The 25339-nt window shown below is 49.5% G+C and overlaps 1 protein-coding gene across 6 annotated transcripts in view; it reads left to right on the top strand.

The window, feature by feature from the left end:
• The window catches only part of PELI3 (pellino E3 ubiquitin protein ligase family member 3), a 285917-nt gene that overhangs the window by 215449 nt on the left and 45129 nt on the right, over positions 1 to 25339 (top strand). For 2 of the 6 annotated variants that reach the window (XM_086938519.1, XM_086938518.1), the window contains exons 3-4: positions 2063 to 2204; positions 5322 to 5423. In XM_086938519.1, the coding sequence (XP_086794645.1) occupies positions 2063 to 2204; positions 5322 to 5423 (244 nt within the window). Of the gene's footprint in view, positions 1 to 2062; positions 2235 to 5321; positions 5424 to 25339 lie in introns of all 6 variants that reach the window. The other 4 variants (XM_086938522.1, XM_086938520.1, XM_086938517.1 and 1 more) reach the window with 2 other exon arrangements.

Below are 25339 nucleotides of genomic sequence, written 5' to 3'. Positions count from 1 at the left end.
GTAGTAACTTGCACTTTTGTAGTAAGTCCAGCAATACACATGTCCAACTTCTGGCACTGCAACATCCATTTTTTTCTATGGGAGGTTTTTGCAGTACCAGTGGTTGGCCAGGTGTAGTCCTGGACTTACTAATGTTTTTTTTTGGGGTGGTAGTAGTAACTTGTGCTTGGAGTTTGTGAATACCAAACTAGAGTAAACATATTTAAAAACGTAAGATGTTTGTGAATCTGGTCACATCTGTTTTTTTTTGTTTGGTTCATCATATTAAACGGCACGCCACAGCCTCTGCATGAATTATTTACTTTACAACAAGAACTGATGAGTAGAATGGTTCTCAGTGGTAAGTTTCATAGCAGAAGGTGAGATTTATGCCACATTATGATTATCTCCCCTTCAATTCTCAAACATGACACACAAAATGTACATCCTTGTAAATTCAATCTTGTTTCCGAAAATTCTGCAGATATTGTGCAAGCGTTTCCCTCTATGTACCAGTTGAACCCGCCTCCCCCCCCCCTACCACCATTGAAAAGGAAAACTGATCATTTATTTTGTCAAATGGCGCGGTTGATGAAACATCGAACCTCGAAATCCATCTTCACAGCACTGTTACGGGATAGGTCTTTCACAAAAGACAACTTTATGATGGATACTTTTCACTGCAGATTCCTTACCTTGGAATAATCCTCCAGGCGCCAAACTGGATCTAGAAAACTTTATCGACAGTAGTGACCCCCTGCGCCACTAGGTGGCGCAGTATGGCTCCATCTTGACTCCTCACTGCCCTGGAAGTGACGGATCGGAGCTGCATATAAGCATAACTCCTGTGTGCTTACGTCAATTGCTTTCTTCAAAAGGAAATCGGAGCCGTGCTCCCAACGTAGTCAGTTTTCTGACGACTTCTAAATGATTTCAATCAGTGTGATAGGGAAGATTTCCCTATCCAGCAGATGTTGGTTACAAGCCCGCACAAGTTGTGTCTTTGGTGTCTGGGACTCAGGCCAGGCCTCTTAAGTAGTGCAATGAGTGGGCCCTCATGCTCTTGAAGGCAATCTGAGCCCTAGATGCGCAGCTGTATGTCACCAAACACAAGACGTTGCATCCTTCAAGTAAGTTTGGTTCCTGATCCAAGGCACAGACCCAGTCCTGGGCCCCAGGCCTCTCCTGTAACTGCTCGACTTCGCTCTCTAAGTTGTGTGGTCAGTCCAAGTGCAGGTGTAAGAAAGCCTCCTTTAATCAGGAACTGTGTGAAAATCGCGCTATGGTTATATGGCACGGCTGCTCATACGACGGCTGCAAACAGTCAGCTTCTGTTTGCAGCAGTCGTATGAGTATATTAAAGGACTCTATGCCATTCCGGTCCAGGCGATTCACACTGACTTGGATCTTAGGACTGTCGTGCCTTGTACTTCTGTCTTGAGAAAGACCCGCCGCAAACTTAAACTTGGGCGCCGAAGGGTCGAAACGTCGACATTTCTTCACAGGCCCAACAATTCCAGAATTCTAGCGAACTGAAAGAAATAAATAGGATATTGGAAAATCGTATCAGCGGATGGCCTTTAGGAAATAAAAACTTGTATATATTTGTATATATTGATTGTATTGGAATACATCATTATTGTACATATTGTTTTTATCTCGTGATCACTATTCACTATTGTCACTTGTTTGTACTTCAATTATTATATTGACAGTCACTGTATTTATTGTATAGAAAATCAATTTGAATGAATTTAATTCAGATAAATACAAAATACAACAAATCACGTACAGGTCTTCTTTTCATTCAGTGTAAGAACCTGATTTTACTTTGCTTTTCTCAGAGGGTGGTTTCTTTCTTTCCTTTTCGTGGATTGCATTGAATAGCATTTGTAAATCATTTGTGTTGTCACCCGACAGAACCACTCTTTATTTAACCATTGATTACCCAGGTTCTAAGGGACACAGGGTCACCCCTGTTTTTCTTAATAATTGCTTTATTTTCGGGGCAAACTATATATAAAAGTTTATGCAGGTGACACACGAAAAAGCACTGTCCTGAAAAGTCTCTTTTCTTTCATAGCTACAATGGCTCCCTGGCGAATGGGGACAAAGGTCGACGTCGCAGTCGCTTGGCACTGTCAAGGAGACCCAAGGCAAATGGGGTGAAGCCAGATGTCATCCACCACATCTCCACGCCACTGGTGTCCAAGGCAAGGGTTGAAGTCAGTTCTTCCATGCACAACTTCTCCCCTGTATGTCACCCTTCAGACTCTGTGGGCATGTGTTTCCTTACAACTGGACTGTACTGGACAAAAGTGCTACTGTATTAAACTGATGCAGCGCCGGGAATGTAAAAGTACCATTCTTTAACTGTCTTAATTGTTTTGCAAACAAACATAAGAAGTATTGCGGGTAAACAAATTATTTCCATTTCCTCAGATAGTTTAAGAAGTAATTATTCTCTTGTGCATGAATTTCAAAGGTATTTCCAAATCATTTTCACTTGAACTTAACCTAACAGGTTGCTTTACTTGAAAAGTATATCCAACAGAATTTAACCTTACATTAGTCTTTATGGCGGCAAGTCATCAGAAGGATACCACAGTGAGTTTAGCCGAACATTTTATTCACTGATCTTCTCCCAAGTTTCCTACGATTTGATTATAACATCACATTCTACAGTAGCCCAATATTTCAAATCACTAATGCTGGCCATGAAAGCGTGGCTGGTCAAACTGAGCACCCTCCTATTGGAAAAACTGTTGCTAAATCTGTGTAACCATGGCCATTTTGTATTTGTGCCCTATTAATCGAGAACATATTGAACTATATAGGTACTTTAAAGGGCTTTGGCTCAGCCTCCTTTGGCTATCACCTTACTTTGCTTCATAGTCATCAGCCATTGGTTTGAGACACTGTCAATCATATCTACATTCAGCCCAGTGTAGTATTTTAGTCGCCCCGTTTTTCTGTTGACTGGTCTGATGTGTCATTCCGCCTCTATGTGAATGCTAGAGGGAGACAGTTACATCTAAAATTGGTTGTCAAACTTCCTAGCACCACTGCAGTGCAAGTGCTGGAAAAGGCATCTAAAAAATGGATGCTACACAGAACAAGCATTTGCAGTGCAATAGGTCTCACATTTGCAAGAGTTTAAGCTATTAGCATTATAAATGACAATGTCTTTGATTTATGTTTTAAAAACCAAAACATAAATAAAATGCATTGTCATTTACAGTGCCAAAAGGTCAAAGTCGCGTAAATGCGAGACCTGTTGCATTGCAAATGCTTGGTTCCTGATGTTACTTGACCGCTCCTTATACAACAAGCGTACAGACTTTTGAGCACAACTTTAAGTAAGTGGTGAGGCCCCGAAGCGATCACCCGTGACCCCCGCTGTGCTCTCTGCCTCCGAAAGTGTAAGTGTTCTGTTGTCTGCATTTAACTAGCGCTCCCCGTGGGACGTGCAGGCCGTGCCAAACACGGGGCTCTCAACAAAGCGCTTCATAAAGATGTTTCCCCACACTGCTTTAAGTAAGTGTAACCCTCCTAGGCTAACCCTCTGTCAGTGTTTTGCTCAAGCTTCGACCCACTGACTCCAGATCCGCACATGCCACATTTAGCAGACTCCCTATCCCACTCTCTGTGTTTTTCCTCAGCGTTGAGCCACATGAGTCACATCCAGCAGACGTGGCTAGACCTTTCATCAATGTGTTGCAGGCATACACCCAGGCTTTCCCAACACCAGGTTCCTTAGTAAGACACCAGGTGGTATCCTCTTCTGCATCTAATTAGCAGTTAGCGAGCCACTCGAAACGCATTTGAAGCAGTCAAATTGCCTATGCAAACAACTGGTAATTGTCCCAGCTGCTTGGAATGCATGGCGCGCTGAATGTAAGGAAAGCACATGTGCCTGCAGTAGGGCAAAACCTGTTAAAGAAAATAATGCTTACAGACCAAATAAAACATACCGTGTCCCAACAGAAGTAAAAGGGCCAGTCGCCATGGAGGTTTCAAGTGAAGACAAGGCGGTACTAAGGAGTGACTAACTAGGCAATTAAGGAATTAGAAGCCAGCATTTACAAAAGACAAGGACACAAGTCAATGAAAAATATGGGCGGAGCTTCAAATCCCTAACTCAATACAACATGGCTCGCAGCGCATGCACTGCCCAGGCTCGACCTAAAAAACGTTGCATCCATTTTACAGATGCTTTCATGTGTTTCCTCACCAGTGCGTCTCTGTAAACAATCATCGCAACCTCGATAGTTTGACATGTGCATGAAGTGTGCACACCTGATCTGCATTCCATACAAATGTCAATGCCTTTTCTTACTGGGATAAGATGCAGTAAACATTTGTGGGATGCGCACATTCCCATTTCCCTGAAAAGGTCTCAGCTTGTTCCTATAACTTTTTCCAGAACATTCCATTTACATACCGTATGAATTCATGTTGTCGCCAGTGAATCTTTGGATTTTCTCTGACCGTATTTGATGTATTTTTGTAGGATGTATGTGTGTTTTGTGCAAGTAATTACATTGTTTTAGTTTATTTATGGACACTTAATAGCCATTTAAAATGCTTCGTATCACTGCCATTTGTTACCCATGTTCTTCAGTTAATGTCTTTTCATACCATTATTCAAATGCTTTTACAGTGATATCATCCCTGCTCCTCCCCTCCAATCCACTTATATCTATGACAGATTTTCAGGATATATATATATATGAATTACACATACCTAAAATCCATCTAAATGCCAATCGTTATATAATGGGGGGTATCCTGAAAATGTGCCATTGATCAGGCACTCATGGACTAATGGTGGACACTCCTGAGTTTAACATTCCATGAGAATTTGTCCACAGGGTGTGGGAGAGTTGGCATTCATATGTCATCACTGGGATATGTATGTCCTAGTTTGTATTGTACATTTTATACTTGTAGAATTTGTCACCCCCAACAGGGCCTTCATAGAACTAGTTTCTGTAGTCTGAGGACTCATTGTTCAAATTAAATTTTCATTTACTAAGTATATGTATAATGCCTTAATTAATTGTAACCAGGCAAATTCATGGGCACCACTTGCGGTTGAATTGTATCCTGGCTTTAGGTTATGGACCAGGCTAAGAGGAAACATCTTTGCTGTTTGCCTCCATTTTGCAATATCAGTGAACAAGGTTGAGACATAAAGTTCCTTATATGTACCAACCTTGCTAGATGGACCTGCCTGGTAGTTGATGGATCCAGCGACTTGTTATAAATTATACTTATTCCTACACTGAATCCCCACCCCATTAAGGCACTATCCTTTTTTTCTGTGCTCTCTGCCCCAGGCGCTGAGCAACAAAGGACAGCACAGCATCTCGTACACATTATCCCGCAGTCATTCTGTAATCGTGGAGTACACGCATGACAATGAGACGGACATGTTTCAGGTATGGAATGAGAATTGTAATGATCACACTTGGTAGGCCTATGCGTCTTTATTATATGTGGCCTGTGGCTTTTGTGTTCAACAGTGGAAAAGAGGAGCAACAGCATATGGCGGTAGGTGGGGTGTTGCCACGTTGAGATCTAAATCCAGAACATTAAAAATAAAGATGTTTACGCATACCCAGAAGCTTTTTATACCTACTTGAGAGTTTGCTACACTATTTTTCATGAGGTTATATTTTAGATATATGTTAAGAATACACTCGAAAAATATTTTTTTTTAAATTCCAGCCAGCAGCATATGGGAGCCCTCATTGATGGTTATAAAAGAGGAATCTGCCTTTGTATCTTCTGCCAAGAATATAGGGCAGTCCTCTATCCCCTGGGAAACCTGGTAAATTAAGCAAAACAAAAAAATGCTTACGTGTATGAATACAACTTCATTGTAATTCACAAATAACAGATTTGTGTGCTTTACATATATAGCTTTAAGCTATATAATATAATAAAATATGTTCTGGTTTATTTTTCATACAGAAGACAGTTCTATGATGTACACATATTGTGTGGTGCTATTAAGTGTGATCAAACATATAAGTTGGTCTGTGCAACCAGTGCAAATGTAAATAAGAGTATATTTAGTTTTGATGGATACTTCTGACTGCAGATTCCTCACCTTAAGAATATCCTCAGGCATCAGACTAGGGGCCCGATGTAGGTAGGGCTTTACCGATCGGTATTGGCCGAAAATACCGATTTTTGGCCCTTACCGATCGGTAAACAGCCATCGAGATGTAGGGAACCAAAAACCGAACGAATCGGATAGAAAACCGATTCGGAATGAGTACCGAATGGGAAAGAATCCGATATGTACATACCGAAAATCGGATATGTAACGAATCGGAAAAACACCGAATCGGTTACAAAGACCGAATCGGTCCTTGTACCGATTCGTTAGTGACACCGATTCGGAAAATCACCGATTCGGTCCTTGTACCGATTCGTTAGTGACACCGATTCGGAAAATCACCGATTCGGTCCAAGAACCGAATCGTAAGTGACACCGAATCGGAAAATCACCGATTCGGTCCAAGAACCGAATCGTAAGTGACACCGAATCGGAAAATCACCGATTCGGTCCATGTACCGAATCGGAAAAAATACCGATTCGGACATGATCCGAATCGGAAAACATGCCGATTCGTATGAATCTCCGATCGGGAAATTCCCCGATTCCGACAGTTGGGGAGATGTAGGGAGGCACAGAAACACCGAAATCGGCTCAAAATCGGTAGAATTCACTCGGTATTTACCATGGATTGCAATCAGGTGGTAACCAACTCCAACCCATATAAACAGTCCCAAAATGCATTGCAACTTGCAGGATGGCAGCTTTCTATGTCATTGCGAGGCGGCTACGGCTACAGCAGGAAGGACAGAGGGAATGGCTAAGAAATGAACAGGTCTACAGACAGAGGATAACCCTGTTCATGCTCACTGAGGCTGAGATCCTACAGAGATACAGGCTGGACTCTGACACCATACTTGAGCTCATCAGGGACCTTAAGCCATACTTGGACCACCACACCCCAAGGGCACACGCCATCCCTGCGCACGTCCAGGTGCTATGCAGCCTACACCTGGTAGCGTCTGGCAGCTATCAAAGTGGAGTAGCAGCAGCAGGAGGGGTGAGCCAGAGCAGCCTGTCAAGGTTCTTCCACATATTCCTTGACGCCATGATAGACAGGATGGACCAATACATCTCATTCCCTGCAACCCACGCAGAACTGCTACAAACCAAAGCGGACTTCTACCAGATGGCACACTTTCCCCAAATCATCGGTTGCATAGATGGCACGCATATTCCGATTTGCCCACCAGCGGACACCGAATACATATACCGCAATCGGAAATCTACACACACCATCAACGTGCAGGTGATCTGCAATGCCAAGTGCACCATCACAGACCTGGTAGCAAAATTTCCAGGAAGTACCCATGACTCCTATATATTCCAACAGAGCGGCATATATGCACGGCTGATGGCTGGCGATTTTGGAGAAGGATACCTCCTAGGTGAGCCACATCATCAGACCCCCATAACACATAGTAGGTAGGTGTAATACATGTATGCATGTGTCTAATGTGACCCCTTTCTCTTCCAGGCGACAGTGCATATGCCCTCCGCTCATTCATACTCACCCCCTACCTCAACCCCTCCACACCCAGCCAAAGGAGGTATAACCGGGCCCACATACGCACCAGGAATGTTGTCGAACGGACCTTTGGCATCTGGAAAAGTAGATTCAGATGCCTGCACAAGAGTGGAGGTGCAAGGCAGTATACCCCCATCACCTGCTGCAAGATCATAGCTGTATGTGCAATGTTACACAACCTTGCGGTCAAGAAGGGCACTGAGGTGGAGTTGTCTGACTACGAGGACTATGACGACGACGAAGCTGTGCCACTGACACAGCCAGCTGGGGTGTGTACGCCATGTGATGGCAGATACAGACGTGAGGAGATCACTGAGAACTATTTCTGACTGAGTACAGATGCAAAGACAGCTAAATGTTGCTTGGAAAATATAATTTTTAATAGTGATGCACCACAGTTACAGCACTGAAGTGCATCAAAAAATGGAGTCTGTAAAAACAAATAAAGTCCAGGGTACTGGTTTGCTCATCCCCCCTTGTCAGGCTATTTTTTGGCCCGCTTGGCAGACCCACTGGGGTGTCCCTCGGCCCCCTCCGAATGGCCAGCAGCATCAGCGGATCGCCTGGTGCTCCTCCGCGGTTCAGATGCAGCGCTGGCCGGGCTGCTGCGGCTGCTGCTGTCTCCAGCATCACCCAGGTCCAGGGCAGGATTGGAGGCGGCGTTTGATATTAACATGGCCTCCATGGCCGTGGTGATCCTGGCCATCCCCCTGGTGAGCTCAGCCGTGTGCTGACTGAGCACGGATTCTTGATTTGCGCTTCGATGGCACAGCTGTGCGGTCGCCGCTGCAAGGCGGGCCATGGCCCGGTTGAGCACCCGGGCATCCCTCCTGCGCGCAACCTCATGCTCCTCCTGCCTGGCAGATGAGTGGGTGATGGCAGTGGTCAGCCTGCCCAACCCTGCTGCCACCTCCTTGTTGCTGTCCACAACAGCCTGGAAACCCTTCACCAACTCCCCCATCTGCATGTTGTGCTGCAGGAGCTGGCGTTGGCAGGCCATGGTGGATCTGGCCTGTTGGCGCTGGATTTTGACCATTTGGCCCTCCAGGCCCAGGAACACACTGCCCTCCCGTGCTGGTGCAGCAGTGGTGGTGGTGGTGGCACGGCGTCGGGCACTGCTGCTTCCGGCCTGCTGACTGGGCTGGGGTGCCACTGGTGGGGGTGTGGTGCTGGCAGGTCCCTGAGCCCCTGCTCCCAGGACTGGTTGGACAGGTGGCAAGGCCACGATTGTGGCAGGAGCTGGTGTAGGCGGAATGATCTGCCTTGTAGGGGAGTTTTCGGGTGAAAATTGCAAGGGGGGTGTGCTGGACAGTACTGGGGAGTGCACTGGTTGGAAATCAATCACCAGGTCTCCCTCCATTCCAAGCCCTGGTGTGTCTCCTTCCTCATCCTCATCCTCCTCCTCCTGGCCAGCCTGGCTGTTGCTTGGCCCTGCGACAGCAGTGTTCGACGTTGATGCTCCCTCTGCTGTCACAGTGGTGCCGCCTGATGGTGCCCCTAGGTACAAAGAAGCATTTGTAAACTGAGTGCCGATGTATTACAGTCAGTACAATTATGGCATTCCACATGTCCTTGCATCTCCTTACACTGTGTCACACTGTTTCCTGTCTTGTGATTCTGCACTGACATATTTGGCTAACTTCTGCTGACTACATGTACCATGATGCTTGTCTCTTGTATGTTGGTGACAGTACAGTGCTGGTGTTTGCCTATGCATTGTGTCTAATGGGGAGGTGTCTGGTAGGGTGTGTAATGATGCGCATGCTTCTTACCTGTAGCTGTGGCTCTCGCAGTGCTGTCCAGGGTCCCGATTCCTACTATGCTCTCCCTCTCGATGGTGCTGGAGACAATTTCCTCCAGCTCGGTGAGGGGTGGCGCGGGGTTCTTGCCTCCTCCGGTGTGTCCAGCCTGCCTTTGAAGGTCAGCCAGCTTCCTCTTGGTGAGGCTGCGGAGGTCGTAAAACCTTTTCTTCAGTTCCTCAATGGACCTGGGGGTGACACCAGCAGCATTGACCTTCTGGGCGATGTCAGCCCACAATCTCCTCTTGGTGCTGTCTGGCACGTTGAGGGACAGCTTGCCAAAGAGCTGGCGGTGCACCCTCACCACCTCCTCAACCAGCACCTGAAGTTCGGTGGTGGTGAACTTGGGCTTCCTCTTTTGGGAGGACTTCTGGCTTCCTGCCTGATCTGCCATTTTCTCCTGCTCAGTTTGCAACCTCCTTCTCCCACTGCTGCTAACTGTGTGTGTTGGGCTCAGGCAGGCTTTCCAGAAACTTCTAGAAACTTCTTAATTGGCTGCACCTGCCAGGGTTGCCACTCCCTGTTTGGGTGGGGGAGGGGGAGCCACCTCATTGGCTGAATCGCCTATTGCCGAATCGGCTTTTACCGATTCGGTAATATCCGAATCGGTAAAATCCGATTCGGTATTCTCCGATTCGGTAAAAGCCGAATCGGTTCATGCAATGCATTCCTATGGGCTTTTTCGCCATGGGTCTATGATTGCCGATTCGGTTTTTACCGAATCGGCTTTTACCGAATCGGTATTCGCCGAATCGGAAATATCCGATTCGGTGGTAGCCGATTCGGTGTTTTCCGATTCGTTGTTGGCCGATTCGGTAATTTCCGATTCGGACCGAGCTGAATCGGAACGTACCGAATCTCATTACCGATGCCGACCGAATCGGTATTCAATCGGTATTTTTTTCCTACATCTCGTTTTCCGATTTCAGAATACCGATTCGGCCCGCCTCGGTATTTTGAATTCGGAAAATCGCGTTTACCTACATCGGGCCCCTAGGGCCCGATGTAGGTAGGGCTTTACCGATCGGTATTGGCCGAAAATACCGATTTTTGGCCCTTACCGATCGGTAAACAGCCATCGAGATGTAGGGAACCAAAAACCGAACGAATCGGATAGAAAACCGATTCGGAATGAGTACCGAATGGGAAAGAATCCGATACGTACATACCGAAAATCGGATATGTAACGAATCGGAAAAACACCGAATCGGTTACAAAGACCGAATCGGTCCTTGTACCGATTCGTTAGTGACACCGATTCGGAAAATCACCGATTCGGTCCTTGTACCGATTCGTTAGTGACACCGATTCGGAAAATCACCGATTCGGTCCAAGAACCGAATCGTAAGTGACACCGAATCGGAAAATCACCGATTCGGTCCAAGAACCGAATCGTAAGTGACACCGAATCGGAAAATCACCGATTCGGTCCATGTACCGAATCGGAAAAAATACCGATTCGGACATGATCCGAATCGGAAAACATGCCGATTCGTATGAATCTCCGATCGGGAAATTCCCCGATTCCGACAGTTGGGGAGATGTAGGGAGGCACAGAAACACCGAAATCGGCTCAAAATCGGTAGAATTCACTCGGTATTTACCATGGATTGCAATCAGGTGGTAACCAACTCCAACCCATATAAACAGTCCCAAAATGCATTGCAACTTGCAGGATGGCAGCTTTCTATGTCATTGCGAGGCGGCTACGGCTACAGCAGGAAGGACAGAGGGAATGGCTAAGAAATGAACAGGTCTACAGACAGAGGATAACCCTGTTCATGCTCACTGAGGCTGAGATCCTACAGAGATACAGGCTGGACTCTGACACCATACTTGAGCTCATCAGGGACCTTAAGCCATACTTGGACCACCACACCCCAAGGGCACACGCCATCCCTGCGCACGTCCAGGTGCTATGCAGCCTACACCTGGTAGCGTCTGGCAGCTATCAAAGTGGAGTAGCAGCAGCAGGAGGGGTGAGCCAGAGCAGCCTGTCAAGGTTCTTCCACATATTCCTTGACGCCATGATAGACAGGATGGACCAATACATCTCATTCCCTGCAACCCACGCAGAACTGCTACAAACCAAAGCGGACTTCTACCAGATGGCACACTTTCCCCAAATCATCGGTTGCATAGATGGCACGCATATTCCGATTTGCCCACCAGCGGACACCGAATACATATACCGCAATCGGAAATCTACACACACCATCAACGTGCAGGTGATCTGCAATGCCAAGTGCACCATCACAGACCTGGTAGCAAAATTTCCAGGAAGTACCCATGACTCCTATATATTCCAACAGAGCGGCATATATGCACGGCTGATGGCTGGCGATTTTGGAGAAGGATACCTCCTAGGTGAGCCACATCATCAGACCCCCATAACACATAGTAGGTAGGTGTAATACATGTATGCATGTGTCTAATGTGACCCCTTTCTCTTCCAGGCGACAGTGCATATGCCCTCCGCTCATTCATACTCACCCCCTACCTCAACCCCTCCACACCCAGCCAAAGGAGGTATAACCGGGCCCACATACGCACCAGGAATGTTGTCGAACGGACCTTTGGCATCTGGAAAAGTAGATTCAGATGCCTGCACAAGAGTGGAGGTGCAAGGCAGTATACCCCCATCACCTGCTGCAAGATCATAGCTGTATGTGCAATGTTACACAACCTTGTGGTCAAGAAGGGCACTGAGGTGGAGTTGTCTGACTACGAGGACTATGACGACGACGAAGCTGTGCCACTGACACAGCCAGCTGGGGTGTGTACGCCATGTGATGGCAGATACAGACGTGAGGAGATCACTGAGAACTATTTCTGACTGAGTACAGATGCAAAGACAGCTAAATGTTGCTTGGAAAATATAATTTTTAATAGTGATGCACCACAGTTACAGCACTGAAGTGCATCAAAAAATGGAGTCCGTAAAAACAAATAAAGTCCAGGGTACTGGTTTGCTCATCCCCCCTTGTCAGGCTATTTTTTGGCCCGCTTGGCAGACCCACTGGGGTGTCCCTCGGCCCCCTCCGAATGGCCAGCAGCATCAGCGGATCGCCTGGTGCTCCTCCGCGGTTCAGATGCAGCGCTGGCCGGGCTGCTGCGGCTGCTGCTGTCTCCAGCATCACCCAGGTCCAGGGCAGGATTGGAGGCGGCGTTTGATATTAACATGGCCTCCATGGCCGTGGTGATCCTGGCCATCCCCCTGGTGAGCTCAGCCGTGTGCTGACTGAGCACGGATTCTTGATTTGCGCTTCGATGGCACAGCTGTGCGGTCGCCGCTGCAAGGCGGGCCATGGCCCGGTTGAGCACCCGGGCATCCCTCCTGCGCGCAACCTCATGCTCCTCCTGCCTGGCAGATGAGTGGGTGATGGCAGTGGTCAGCCTGCCCAACCCTGCTGCCACCTCCTTGTTGCTGTCCACAACAGCCTGGAAACCCTTCACCAACTCCCCCATCTGCATGTTGTGCTGCAGGAGCTGGCGTTGGCAGGCCATGGTGGATCTGGCCTGTTGGCGCTGGATTTTGACCATTTGGCCCTCCAGGCCCAGGAACACACTGCCCTCCCGTGCTGGTGCAGCAGTGGTGGTGGTGGTGGCACGGCGTCGGGCACTGCTGCTTCCGGCCTGCTGACTGGGCTGGGGTGCCACTGGTGGGGGTGTGGTGCTGGCAGGTCCCTGAGCCCCTGCTCCCAGGACTGGTTGGACAGGTGGCAAGGCCACGATTGTGGCAGGAGCTGGTGTAGGCGGAATGATCTGCCTTGTAGGGGAGTTTTCGGGTGAAAATTGCAAGGGGGGTGTGCTGGACAGTACTGGGGAGTGCACTGGTTGGAAATCAATCACCAGGTCTCCCTCCATTCCAAGCCCTGGTGTGTCTCCTTCCTCATCCTCATCCTCCTCCTCCTGGCCAGCCTGGCTGTTGCTTGGCCCTGCGACAGCAGTGTTCGACGTTGATGCTCCCTCTGCTGTCACAGTGGTGCCGCCTGATGGTGCCCCTAGGTACAAAGAAGCATTTGTAAACTGAGTGCCGATGTATTACAGTCAGTACAATTATGGCATTCCACATGTCCTTGCATCTCCTTACACTGTGTCACACTGTTTCCTGTCTTGTGATTCTGCACTGACATATTTGGCTAACTTCTGCTGACTACATGTACCATGATGCTTGTCTCTTGTATGTTGGTGACAGTACAGTGCTGGTGTTTGCCTATGCATTGTGTCTAATGGGGAGGTGTCTGGTAGGGTGTGTAATGATGCGCATGCTTCTTACCTGTAGCTGTGGCTCTCGCAGTGCTGTCCAGGGTCCCGATTCCTACTATGCTCTCCCTCTCGATGGTGCTGGAGACAATTTCCTCCAGCTCGGTGAGGGGTGGCGCGGGGTTCTTGCCTCCTCCGGTGTGTCCAGCCTGCCTTTGAAGGTCAGCCAGCTTCCTCTTGGTGAGGCTGCGGAGGTCGTAAAACCTTTTCTTCAGTTCCTCAATGGACCTGGGGGTGACACCAGCAGCATTGACCTTCTGGGCGATGTCAGCCCACAATCTCCTCTTGGTGCTGTCTGGCACGTTGAGGGACAGCTTGCCAAAGAGCTGGCGGTGCACCCTCACCACCTCCTCAACCAGCACCTGAAGTTCGGTGGTGGTGAACTTGGGCTTCCTCTTTTGGGAGGACTTCTGGCTTCCTGCCTGATCTGCCATTTTCTCCTGCTCAGTTTGCAACCTCCTTCTCCCACTGCTGCTAACTGTGTGTGTTGGGCTCAGGCAGGCTTTCCAGAAACTTCTAGAAACTTCTTAATTGGCTGCACCTGCCAGGGTTGCCACTCCCTGTTTGGGTGGGGGAGGGGGAGCCACCTCATTGGCTGAATCGCCTATTGCCGAATCGGCTTTTACCGATTCGGTAATATCCGAATCGGTAAAATCCGATTCGGTATTCTCCGATTCGGTAAAAGCCGAATCGGTTCATGCAATGCATTCCTATGGGCTTTTTCGCCATGGGTCTATGATTGCCGATTCGGTTTTTACCGAATCGGCTTTTACCGAATCGGTATTCGCCGAATCGGAAATATCCGATTCGGTGGTAGCCGATTCGGTGTTTTCCGATTCGTTGTTGGCCGATTCGGTAATTTCCGATTCGGACCGAGCTGAATCGGAACGTACCGAATCTCATTACCGATGCCGACCGAATCGGTATTCAATCGGTATTTTTTTCCTACATCTCGTTTTCCGATTTCAGAATACCGATTCGGCCCGCCTCGGTATTTTGAATTCGGAAAATCGCGTTTACCTACATCGGGCCCCTAGGGCCCGATGTAGGTAGGGCTTTACCGATCGGTATTGGCCGAAAATACCGATTTTTGGCCCTTACCGATCGGTAAACAGCCATCGAGATGTAGGGAACCAAAAACCGAACGAATCGGATAGAAAACCGATTCGGAATGAGTACCGAATGGGAAAGAATCCGATACGTACATACCGAAAATCGGATATGTAACGAATCGGAAAAACACCGAATCGGTTACAAAGACCGAATCGGTCCTTGTACCGATTCGTTAGTGACACCGATTCGGAAAATCACCGATTCGGTCCTTGTACCGATTCGTTAGTGACACCGATTCGGAAAATCACCGATTCGGTCCAAGAACCGAATCGTAAGTGACACCGAATCGGAAAATCACCGATTCGGTCCAAGAACCGAATCGTAAGTGACACCGAATCGGAAAATCACCGATTCGGTCCATGTACCGAATCGGAAAAAATACCGATTCGGACATGATCCGAATCGGAAAACATGCCGATTCGTATGAATCTCCGATCGGGAAATTCCCCGATTCCGACAGTTGGGGAGATGTAGGGAGGCACAGAAACACCGAAATCGGCTCAAAATCGGTAGAATTCACTCGGTATTTACCATGGATTGCAATCAGGTGGTAACCAACTCCAACCCATATAAACAGTCCCAAAATGCATTGCAACTTGCAGGATGGCAGCTTTCTATGTCATTGCGAGGCGGCTACGGCTACAGCAGGAAGGACAGAGGGAATGGCTAAGAAATGAACAGGTCTACAGACAGAGGATAACCCTGTTCATGCTCACTGAGGCTGAGATCCTACAGAGATACAGGCTGGACTCTGACACCATACTTGAGCTCATCAGGGACCTTAAGTCATACTTGGACCACCACACCCCAAGGGCACACGCCATCCCTGCGCACGTCCAGGTGCTATGCAGCCTACACCTGGTAGCGTCTGGCAGCTATCAAAGTGGAGTAGCAGCAGCAGGAGGGGTGAGCCAGAGCAGCCTGTCAAGGTTCTTCCACATATTCCTTGACGCCATGATAGACAGGATGGACCAATACATCTCATTCCCTGCAACCCACGCAGAACTGCTACAAACCAAAGCGGACTTCTAGCAGATGGCACACTTTCCCCAAATCATCGGTTGCATAGATGGCACGCATATTCCGATTTGCCCACCAGCGGACACCGAATACATATACCGCAATCGGAAATCTACACACACCATCAACGTGCAGGTGATCTGCAATGCCAAGTGCACCATCACAGACCTGGTAGCAAAATTTCCAGGAAGTACCCATGACTCCTATATATTCCAACAGAGCGGCATATATGCACGGCTGATGGCTGGCGATTTTGGAGAAGGATACCTCCTAGGTGAGCCACATCATCAGACCCCCATAACACATAGTAGGTAGGTGTAATACATGTATGCATGTGTCTAATGTGACCCCTTTCTCTTCCAGGCGACAGTGCATATGCCCTCCGCTCATTCATACTCACCCCCTACCTCAACCCCTCCACACCCAGCCAAAGGAGGTATAACCGGGCCCACATACGCACCAGGAATGTTGTCGAACGGACCTTTGGCATCTGGAAAAGTAGATTCAGATGCCTGCACAAGAGTGGAGGTGCAAGGCAGTATACCCCCATCACCTGCTGCAAGATCATAGCTGTATGTGCAATGTTACACAACCTTGCGGTCAAGAAGGGCACTGAGGTGGAGTTGTCTGACTACGAGGACTATGACGACGACGAAGCTGTGCCACTGACACAGCCAGCTGGGGTGTGTACGCCATGTGATGGCAGATACAGACGTGAGGAGATCACTGAGAACTATTTCTGACTGAGTACAGATGCAAAGACAGCTAAATGTTGCTTGGAAAATATAATTTTTAATAGTGATGCACCACAGTTACAGCACTGAAGTGCATCAAAAAATGGAGTCTGTAAAAACAAATAAAGTCCAGGGTACTGGTTTGCTCATCCCCCCTTGTCAGGCTATTTTTTGGCCCGCTTGGCAGACCCACTGGGGTGTCCCTCGGCCCCCTCCGAATGGCCAGCAGCATCAGCGGATCGCCTGGTGCTCCTCCGCGGTTCAGATGCAGCGCTGGCCGGGCTGCTGCGGCTGCTGCTGTCTCCAGCATCACCCAGGTCCAGGGCAGGATTGGAGGCGGCGTTTGATATTAACATGGCCTCCATGGCCGTGGTGATCCTGGCCATCCCCCTGGTGAGCTCAGCCGTGTGCTGACTGAGCACGGATTCTTGATTTGCGCTTCGATGGCACAGCTGTGCGGTCGCCGCTGCAAGGCGGGCCATGGCCCGGTTGAGCACCCGGGCATCCCTCCTGCGCGCAACCTCATGCTCCTCCTGCCTGGCAGATGAGTGGGTGATGGCAGTGGTCAGCCTGCCCAACCCTGCTGCCACCTCCTTGTTGCTGTCCACAACAGCCTGGAAACCCTTCACCAACTCCCCCATCTGCATGTTGTGCTGCAGGAGCTGGCGTTGGCAGGCCATGGTGGATCTGGCCTGTTGGCGCTGGATTTTGACCATTTGGCCCTCCAGGCCCAGGAACACACTGCCCTCCCGTGCTGGTGCAGCAGTGGTGGTGGTGGTGGCACGGCGTCGGGCACTGCTGCTTCCGGCCTGCTGACTGGGCTGGGGTGCCACTGGTGGGGGTGTGGTGCTGGCAGGTCCCTGAGCCCCTGCTCCCAGGACTGGTTGGACAGGTGGCAAGGCCACGATTGTGGCAGGAGCTGGTGTAGGCGGAATGATCTGCCTTGTAGGGGAGTTTTCGGGTGAAAATTGCAAGGGGGGTGTGCTGGACAGTACTGGGGAGTGCACTGGTTGGAAATCAATCACCAGGTCTCCCTCCATTCCAAGCCCTGGTGTGTCTCCTTCCTCATCCTCATCCTCCTCCTCCTGGCCAGCCTGGCTGTTGCTTGGCCCTGCGACAGCAGTGTTCGACGTTGATGCTCCCTCTGCTGTCACAGTGGTGCCGCCTGATGGTGCCCCTAGGTACAAAGAAGCATTTGTAAACTGAGTGCCGATGTATTACAGTCAGTACAATTATGGCATTCCACATGTCCTTGCATCTCCTTACACTGTGTCACACTGTTTCCTGTCTTGTGATTCTGCACTGACATATTTGGCTAACTTCTGCTGACTACATGTACCATGATGCTTGTCTCTTGTATGTTGGTGACAGTACAGTGCTGGTGTTTGCCTATGCATTGTGTCTAATGGGGAGGTGTCTGGTAGGGTGTGTAATGATGCGCATGCTTCTTACCTGTAGCTGTGGCTCTCGCAGTGCTGTCCAGGGTCCCGATTCCTACTATGCTCTCCCTCTCGATGGTGCTGGAGACAATTTCCTCCAGCTCGGTGAGGGGTGGCGCGGGGTTCTTGCCTCCTCCGGTGTGTCCAGCCTGCCTTTGAAGGTCAGCCAGCTTCCTCTTGGTGAGGCTGCGGAGGTCGTAAAACCTTTTCTTCAGTTCCTCAATGGACCTGGGGGTGACACCAGCAGCATTGACCTTCTGGGCGATGTCAGCCCACAATCTCCTCTTGGTGCTGTCTGGCACGTTGAGGGACAGCTTGCCAAAGAGCTGGCGGTGCACCCTCACCACCTCCTCAACCAGCACCTGAAGTTCGGTGGTGGTGAACTTGGGCTTCCTCTTTTGGGAGGACTTCTGGCTTCCTGCCTGATCTGCCATTTTCTCCTGCTCAGTTTGCAACCTCCTTCTCCCACTGCTGCTAACTGTGTGTGTTGGGCTCAGGCAGGCTTTCCAGAAACTTCTAGAAACTTCTTAATTGGCTGCACCTGCCAGGGTTGCCACTCCCTGTTTGGGTGGGGGAGGGGGAGCCACCTCATTGGCTGAATCGCCTATTGCCGAATCGGCTTTTACCGATTCGGTAATATCCGAATCGGTAAAATCCGATTCGGTATTCTCCGATTCGGTAAAAGCCGAATCGGTTCATGCAATGCATTCCTATGGGCTTTTTCGCCATGGGTCTATGATTGCCGATTCGGTTTTTACCGAATCGGCTTTTACCGAATCGGTATTCGCCGAATCGGAAATATCCGATTCGGTGGTAGCCGATTCGGTGTTTTCCGATTCGTTGTTGGCCGATTCGGTAATTTCCGATTCGGACCGAGCTGAATCGGAACGTACCGAATCTCATTACCGATGCCGACCGAATCGGTATTCAATCGGTATTTTTTTCCTACATCTCGTTTTCCGATTTCAGAATACCGATTCGGCCCGCCTCGGTATTTTGAATTCGGAAAATCGCGTTTACCTACATCGGGCCCCTAGGGCCCGATGTAGGTAGGGCTTTACCGATCGGTATTGGCCGAAAATACCGATTTTTGGCCCTTACCGATCGGTAAACAGCCATCGAGATGTAGGGAACCAAAAACCGAACGAATCGGATAGAAAACCGATTCGGAATGAGTACCGAATGGGAAAGAATCCGATACGTACATACCGAAAATCGGATATGTAACGAATCGGAAAAACACCGAATCGGTTACAAAGACCGAATCGGTCCTTGTACCGATTCGTTAGTGACACCGATTCGGAAAATCACCGATTCGGTCCTTGTACCGATTCGTTAGTGACACCGATTCGGAAAATCACCGATTCGGTCCAAGAACCGAATCGTAAGTGACACCGAATCGGAAAATCACCGATTCGGTCCAAGAACCGAATCGTAAGTGACACCGAATCGGAAAATCACCGATTCGGTCCATGTACCGAATCGGAAAAAATACCGATTCGGACATGATCCGAATCGGAAAACATGCCGATTCGTATGAATCTCCGATCGGGAAATTCCCCGATTCCGACAGTTGGGGAGATGTAGGGAGGCACAGAAACACCAAAATCGGCTCAAAATCGGTAGAATTCACTCGGTATTTACCATGGATTGCAATCAGGTGGTAACCAACTCCAACCCATATAAACAGTCCCAAAATGCATTGCAACTTGCAGGATGGCAGCTTTCTATGTCATTGCGAGGCGGCTACGGCTACAGCAGGAAGGACAGAGGGAATGGCTAAGAAATGAACAGGTCTACAGACAGAGGATAACCCTGTTCATGCTCACTGAGGCTGAGATCCTACAGAGATACAGGCAGGACTCTGACACCATACTTGAGCTCATCAGGGACCTTAAGCCATACTTGGACCACCACACCCCAAGGGCACACGCCATCCCTGCGCACGTCCAGGTGCTATGCAGCCTACACCTGGTAGCGTCTGGCAGCTATCAAAGTGGAGTAGCAGCAGCAGGAGGGGTGAGCCAGAGCAGCCTGTCAAGGTTCTTCCACATATTCCTTGACGCCATGATAGACAGGATGGACCAATACATCTCATTCCCTGCAACCCACGCAGAACTGCTACAAACCAAAGCGGACTTCTACCAGATGGCACACTTTCCCCAAATCATCGGTTGCATAGATGGCACGCATATTCCGATTTGCCCACCAGCGGACACCGAATACATATACCGCAATCGGAAATCTACACACACCATCAACGTGCAGGTGATCTGCAATGCCAAGTGCACCATCACAGACCTGGTAGCAAAATTTCCAGGAAGTACCCATGACTCCTATATATTCCAACAGAGCGGCATATATGCACGGCTGATGGCTGGCGATTTTGGAGAAGGATACCTCCTAGGTGAGCCACATCATCAGACCCCCATAACACATAGTAGGTAGGTGTAATACATGTATGCATGTGTCTAATGTGACCCCTTTCTCTTCCAGGCGACAGTGCATATGCCCTCCGCTCATTCATACTCACCCCCTACCTCAACCCCTCCACACCCAGCCAAAGGAGGTATAACCGGGCCCACATACGCACCAGGAATGTTGTCGAACGGACCTTTGGCATCTGGAAAAGTAGATTCAGATGCCTGCACAAGAGTGGAGGTGCAAGGCAGTATACCCCCATCACCTGCTGCAAGATCATAGCTGTATGTGCAATGTTACACAACCTTGCGGTCAAGAAGGGCACTGAGGTGGAGTTGTCTGACTACGAGGACTATGACGACGACGAAGCTGTGCCACTGACACAGCCAGCTGGGGTGTGTACGCCATGTGATGGCAGATACAGACGTGAGGAGATCACTGAGAACTATTTCTGACTGAGTACAGATGCAAAGACAGCTAAATGTTGCTTGGAAAATATAATTTTTAATAGTGATGCACCACAGTTACAGCACTGAAGTGCATCAAAAAATGGAGTCTGTAAAAACAAATAAAGTCCAGGGTACTGGTTTGCTCATCCCCCCTTGTCAGGCTATTTTTTGGCCCGCTTGGCAGACCCACTGGGGTGTCCCTCGGCCCCCTCCGAATGGCCAGCAGCATCAGCGGATCGCCTGGTGCTCCTCCGCGGTTCAGATGCAGCGCTGGCCGGGCTGCTGCGGCTGCTGCTGTCTCCAGCATCACCCAGGTCCAGGGCAGGATTGGAGGCGGCGTTTGATATTAACATGGCCTCCATGGCCGTGGTGATCCTGGCCATCCCCCTGGTGAGCTCAGCCGTGTGCTGACTGAGCACGGATTCTTGATTTGCGCTTCGATGGCACAGCTGTGCGGTCGCCGCTGCAAGGCGGGCCATGGCCCGGTTGAGCACCCGGGCATCCCTCCTGCGCGCAACCTCATGCTCCTCCTGCCTGGCAGATGAGTGGGTGATGGCAGTGGTCAGCCTGCCCAACCCTGCTGCCACCTCCTTGTTGCTGTCCACAACAGCCTGGAAACCCTTCACCAACTCCCCCATCTGCATGTTGTGCTGCAGGAGCTGGCGTTGGCAGGCCATGGTGGATCTGGCCTGTTGGCGCTGGATTTTGACCATTTGGCCCTCCAGGCCCAGGAACACACTGCCCTCCCGTGCTGGTGCAGCAGTGGTGGTGGTGGTGGCACGGCGTCGGGCACTGCTGCTTCCGGCCTGCTGACTGGGCTGGGGTGCCACTGGTGGGGGTGTGGTGCTGGCAGGTCCCTGAGCCCCTGCTCCCAGGACTGGTTGGACAGGTGGCAAGGCCACGATTGTGGCAGGAGCTGGTGTAGGCGGAATGATCTGCCTTGTAGGGGAGTTTTCGGGTGAAAATTGCAAGGGGGGTGTGCTGGACAGTACTGGGGAGTGCACTGGTTGGAAATCAATCACCAGGTCTCCCTCCATTCCAAGCCCTGGTGTGTCTCCTTCCTCATCCTCATCCTCCTCCTCCTGGCCAGCCTGGCTGTTGCTTGGCCCTGCGACAGCAGTGTTCGACGTTGATGCTCCCTCTGCTGTCACAGTGGTGCCGCCTGATGGTGCCCCTAGGTACAAAGAAGCATTTGTAAACTGAGTGCCGATGTATTACAGTCAGTACAATTATGGCATTCCACATGTCCTTGCATCTCCTTACACTGTGTCACACTGTTTCCTGTCTTGTGATTCTGCACTGACATATTTGGCTAACTTCTGCTGACTACATGTACCATGATGCTTGTCTCTTGTATGTTGGTGACAGTACAGTGCTGGTGTTTGCCTATGCATTGTGTCTAATGGGGAGGTGTCTGGTAGGGTGTGTAATGATGCGCATGCTTCTTACCTGTAGCTGTGGCTCTCGCAGTGCTGTCCAGGGTCCCGATTCCTACTATGCTCTCCCTCTCGATGGTGCTGGAGACAATTTCCTCCAGCTCGGTGAGGGGTGGCGCGGGGTTCTTGCCTCCTCCGGTGTGTCCAGCCTGCCTTTGAAGGTCAGCCAGCTTCCTCTTGGTGAGGCTGCGGAGGTCGTAAAACCTTTTCTTCAGTTCCTCAATGGACCTGGGGGTGACACCAGCAGCATTGACCTTCTGGGCGATGTCAGCCCACAATCTCCTCTTGGTGCTGTCTGGCACGTTGAGGGACAGCTTGCCAAAGAGCTGGCGGTGCACCCTCACCACCTCCTCAACCAGCACCTGAAGTTCGGTGGTGGTGAACTTGGGCTTCCTCTTTTGGGAGGACTTCTGGCTTCCTGCCTGATCTGCCATTTTCTCCTGCTCAGTTTGCAACCTCCTTCTCCCACTGCTGCTAACTGTGTGTGTTGGGCTCAGGCAGGCTTTCCAGAAACTTCTAGAAACTTCTTAATTGGCTGCACCTGCCAGGGTTGCCACTCCCTGTTTGGGTGGGGGAGGGGGAGCCACCTCATTGGCTGAATCGCCTATTGCCGAATCGGCTTTTACCGATTCGGTAATATCCGAATCGGTAAAATCCGATTCGGTATTCTCCGATTCGGTAAAAGCTGAATCGGTTCATGCAATGCATTCCTATGGGCTTTTTCGCCATGGGTCTATGATTGCCGATTCGGTTTTTACCGAATCGGCTTTTACCGAATCGGTATTCGCCGAATCGGAAATATCCGATTCGGTGGTAGCCGATTCGGTGTTTTCCGATTCGTTGTTGGCCGATTCGGTAATTTCCGATTCGGACCGAGCTGAATCGGAACGTACCGAATCTCATTACCGATGCCGACCGAATCGGTATTCAATCGGTATTTTTTTCCTACATCTCGTTTTCCGATTTCAGAATACCGATTCGGCCCGCCTCGGTATTTTGAATTCGGAAAATCGCGTTTACCTACATCGGGCCCTAGATCCGGAAACCTTTACCTACCAATGCTCCTGCGTGCCATTAGGTGGCACTATGTGGCTCTGCGTAGGCTTTGTTCCGTCCAGAAGTGATAACTGAGCTGCCTATAAGCCCTACTCCTGTGTTCTGATGTCTGTTCCTTTCTATCAACCCTTTCAAATGCAGATCCAGAGCTCTGCTCCCCTTATTTCTTTGTCAGTTTGATAAGATTTTCTTCTCAAGAATTCTCCATCCAGTGTGCAAGGGAATAATGTCCCCTCCTAAATCTGCAGCATGGCAACCTTGCTGGATCTGTCACAAACAAATGCCTGAGACAAACCCACATGAGGTATGCCTTTGGTGTTTCGGCTCAGTATATGCCTTTAAGTTGTTTCAGGAATGTGCCCTCAAGAATCCAAAGGCGATCTGGAAACAGGAAGCAAAGCTACATGTTACTAACTACCGGAAGAATCCATGTAAGTCCCCTTATAATTCTAAGTTGAGAGAGCAGACCTGCTCCAGAGTTCATTCCAGTGAATGGTCTTCATTGTGTTCAAAGTCATTTAATTAGACCAAGTTGAAGTCAAAGAGGAAACACAAGGAAGCCAAGCAGGACTCTTACCTCAATCCACCACTTTCTTATTTCCAGAGAGGTACAAGGGCATCAACATGCTACTCTGTCTATCTCCCGATCCATTGAAGAGCCCATTCTTTAGTTAGTCTTGAGTTTTCCAGATCATCTTAAACATTGCAGAAAATTGAAGCCTTTAGGGAGGCCACTTTGCTCATCTTCGGCACTCTTCTTGTTCCCTGTGGCGCACATTTGGTCCACAAGGACCTGCAAGGGCCTCCATTTGGATTCCTGCCTGCAGATTCGTCCTCGGTGCCGTCTGTGCCTCTCGAACCTGCTTCTGGTTCCATCATGTCTCTGGAGCCAATTTCCACTTTTGCGCCACAATCTTCGTCAGCCCCTTCAATGTTGACACAGACCCTGAACCACCGGCGCTGGAGATGTGCACCTTACCAATATCGGTGTCTAACTTTGAGCCAAACTCGTCTCACTGTCGACCAAGGTTGTGTCTTGATTTATCTCTGATTCACCTGGTCCCCAAACAGTCAGATTCAGACACAATAGAGCTGCAATCAGGTTCTATATCTGCTTTTTGGCTCCGACTCAAATCAAAGCCAACCCACATGTGGGAATGGCAAAGGAGATGATCGGGATTAATTTCCCCCTCATTATATTGACATACATCCTATACATTGATCTAGAAGATGTCCGTGAGCTTGATACTTCCACTGATACCGGGTTGATTTCCCACAGGAGTCACCGATAGAAGAAAGTGTTTCCTTTGCTGTTAGTGATTAAACATGCAATGAAGGTGTTGGACCTAAATCCCCTCTTAGGAAGTTAAAACTAATGTATTTACAGATGTTTTTTAGCCTGGAAAGGCATTTGTGTCCTCACTATGGTTTAATATAGCCCTAAATGACACATTAATCGGAACATGGTTAAACCCTGTTCTTGCCCACTGGTTAACTGACAAGTAGCCAAATGCCACGGATCGGCACCATGCAACCCAGAGTTTTTGACCCTGCATTTACTTCTGACAGTCAGGTGGTACAGGCTGCCACCAGCAAGGTAATCTTCAATCCTGTCCCCACAACCCCTGGACAGAGAATCAAAGAGGATCGAGGCATTTGGGAAATGGATGTTCTTGTGGGCCAGCCTGGCCACAAAGCCTGTCAGTGTCAGCTGCCTGATTATTAGTGTTACACATAAGCCCTCGGGCACTTGGTTAGCGAGATCGTGTCGGAGATCCCTGGCTCAAAGTATTCAGGATGGAGTCAAATATCTAATTTATTCTGGATCTACAAACCACAGATTGCTTGGGACGAGCAGTTGGCGCTAGTGTGGTGCTCCATCACCATGCATGCCTGTGGTCTGTGGGCTTCTATGGAAATGACCATACAGCCCTTATGGATGTGCCTTTCGATGTGCCTCGTCTGTTTG

This window comes from Lissotriton vulgaris, chromosome 9 (genome assembly GCF_964263255.1).
Source record: "Lissotriton vulgaris chromosome 9, aLisVul1.2, whole genome shotgun sequence".
Classification (NCBI taxonomy): domain Eukaryota; kingdom Metazoa; phylum Chordata; class Amphibia; order Caudata; family Salamandridae; genus Lissotriton; species Lissotriton vulgaris.
Note: the sequence above shows the minus strand (reverse complement) of the source record. Positions and strands in the feature narration are given on the sequence as shown.